This window comes from Corvus brachyrhynchos, unplaced genomic scaffold (assembly GCF_000691975.1).
Source record: "Corvus brachyrhynchos isolate BGI_N302 unplaced genomic scaffold, ASM69197v1 scaffold70, whole genome shotgun sequence".
NCBI classification, from domain to species: Eukaryota; Metazoa; Chordata; class Aves; order Passeriformes; family Corvidae; genus Corvus; species Corvus brachyrhynchos.
Window position 1 is genome coordinate 4856465 of NW_008236217.1, and position 2922 is coordinate 4859386.

The 2922-nt window shown below is 36.6% G+C and overlaps 1 protein-coding gene across 1 annotated transcript in view; it reads right to left on the minus strand.

Annotated features, from left to right (window-relative positions):
- Nucleotides 1–1880, minus strand: part of LOC103624111 (sulfotransferase 6B1) — a 6998-nt gene extending 5118 nt beyond the window's left edge. Inside the window, exons 1-2 of the mRNA XM_017745686.1 lie at nt 1537–1880; nt 1–72 (exon numbers count right to left, since the gene is read on the minus strand). Coding sequence (XP_017601175.1) covers nt 1–72; nt 1537–1738 — 274 coding nt within the window. The 5' untranslated portion in view covers nt 1739–1880. The remainder of the gene's footprint in view (nt 73–1536) is intronic.
- Between the last annotated feature and the right edge of the window lie 1042 nt (nt 1881–2922).

Genomic DNA, 2922 nt, shown 5'->3' on the forward strand with positions numbered 1-2922 from the left:
TTTCCCTACCCTGTGTTTTCTTTTTAGATACAGCTATCAGGTCATTTATGATCTGACTCAGCCAGTTTGTGCCTGAAAGAAGAAAAACACAGAATTGCTTGTAAAACTTTTAGAATGACCAGAAATGGGTTTGCCAGGGAAGTCAAGAGGTGATAGTACTACCAGGTGAGTTACCTGGCCTCCTTTCATGTGATACAATCCCAGCTGACTACCTGGACAATCACCTCTCAAGGTCCTTCCTTTGCTCCTCATAAGGACATATTTCTCCAACTGGAATGGTTCAGTACACCAAAAATTAACTTGTATATTGTAAACCAACTAATGAAGGAGAAGAACCACTAAGATTCAACTAGGAAAGCCTGCATTAATGTAATAAATTTTATTGTGACAAATATAAGGGAGGCTGGGGTGGTAAACCTGTGCTTTAAAACCTAATGTATTAGGGGTTTTCTGGTGTGCTGGATTATTTTAGGAAGAAAGATGGGTCACAGTACTTCAACACAGGAACTGAACTAGATCTGAAAATTGTGCTGTATGTACTCATTTTCTTTAACAATAGGAAAAAACTCTGTGAAGTGACATTTCCTATACCCATTTATTATGATTTTATTCAAAACATATCAAAGAGCCTCTACAGATTTCCCATCTTTAATTCACCATTTCCTGACTTCTGGACACTGAGTTCCTACATCTTTCTCATTACAGTCTTAACAACTGCATTGAAGTGCATAACATTTCTTCAGAAAGAAAATACAGTAAAAAAGCAAAAACTTGACAATCTTGTCAGCTGTGGCTGTCTGCTGTAAGGCAGTGAACCAATTGCTGGAAGAGAGAAACAGCTAGATTAAAGTGGATATGAGGTACATCTAACCCAAACCTGTGGCTCTGATGTGGACCAGTGCTTTCAGGCAGAAGGAGCAAATATGTAGGGTAAACATGTAACCCTAGCAAAGATCTCGTCTGATTTTGCAGTAATTAAAGAACAGTGTAATAACTTCAAGGACAACAGAAATATTTTTGATAGCTATTTCCTGACATCTATGTGAAATAAACTAAGGAATATTCAGCATTTGAAGGTACCAAAAGCTCCATTCTGTGTAAAAACATAAAGCTCTTAACTTTACAAATCTAAATGTGAGAACAGATCCTGTAATATCAAGAGATCTAGTTATCTCTGGCATAAAAAACTGTATTTTAATTCTCTCCAGTTTGTGCATTTAACTCCATAACTATTAAAAGTAAAGATAACAAAAACCTTTATATGCTACAGAAAAGAAAATCAGATTGTCTTTCTAAGTCTTTTGGAAAATTTCACAAATAATGTATTCATAATTAATTTGTTGTGCATTTTGAGAATGAAATCACTTTTACAAAATTTCTGAACATTCTAAATAGTATATTCTATTATAAATATATATTATTTCATAGAATATATAATATTTTGCAGTATACAACATACATTGCATATATTTAGTACAAACCTTATTACTTGCTATTACAGAACCTTATTTAAGAAAAAAAAATATATATATTCACCAGATTTAAGGTATCCCGCCAAAACTATATCATCACTTCTGGCTTCAAAAGACTCCAAGGCTTTAAATGTTTCAGGACTGCAAATGGTGATAGGGTAGCGAATTCCTTTGTAAGAAAAAAGCAGTTCATCACGATGCATTGAGTTAGCAGCTGCTACTGCCTTATCTACGAGATCCGTAAATATTTTCTTGGGCTTCTCCATTCTTCTCACACACACAGACTGTCACAATGTGAAGTGCTAGGTAGAAAGAGAAACCCACAGATTGCCCTTTATTAGGTGCTTGCTTTGTTGTTTGAGGTTTTTTCTTGATCCTATGGACAATAATTTCCTACTCTTCATGAACCTGTAAAGAAATATGCAGCTCCAGTCAAAGACCTTAAGTAATTTGAACCTTTTGAAACCAATAGAAGTTGAACATTAACAAGATAAGCAGCCAAATGCAATTGCATTCTAGGATAAAGGTCTTAGATAATTTTAAAACATCATGCCAAAACGTCTGTGATTACAACACAGAGTTTATGAACAGAATATAACAAAATAGAATGACATGAGTTGCAGACTGGAATTTAAATGTCATGATCAAAATCCTCAAGGTAGTTCTCTTTCCAGTACTCACTCTGCTGGGATTTTCTTTTTTTTTTTAGATACATCACTCATCATTCTCACCAAAGTAAGATCAAATGTGTTGGGATTGGGAGAGAAAATGTTCAGTGCAGTAGAGACTGAGCTGTGGAAAGTCCTGAGTGTGGCTGACTGCTCCCTCCAGCTCGTGCCCAGGAGAGCACGTGCACTCCTTGGCTACGCTTCAGACTGCACTGCAGAGGTGTGTTTTTCTGCTGGTTACATGAAAATTACTCATTTATACATTTCCTTAATGAGCTCAATCATTGTTTAACAACTGATTAGTCATTAGGGAGTTGGTAATAATATAACTGCAGCTACATGTTCACAGTGATCAGTGTTTGTCATGCACTTCAGATGATGATCTGACTGCACTGACCTCAGCAAAAGAACTGGCTTTAGGCTCAGGTTCAATATTTAAGTCTCTGGCAAGAAGATGGATGGGTCACAACAAAACCGAGAAAATAGTTCCCCCAAAAAATTATGCCAAGCATTTACATGCTATCCTTTCTAATCTCCATCTTTTGAATGCTGCCTGTTGGGCACTTGAAGGAAGAGGACCATGCGTGCTTCTTCCATTTGCTCCCCAGAGGGATTCAAGCCTGGTGCCTGAGGCATAATGCAGTGCTCGTGGGATGATCTAGCCCTACATTTTTACATCAACTTTTTCAGTCCATACAAAATCTTTTATTTCCCTTTCATCTCCCTTTGTTCTGTAAAACTGTGTCAACATAGAAAGACTACCTATGTACAGGCATAATCTG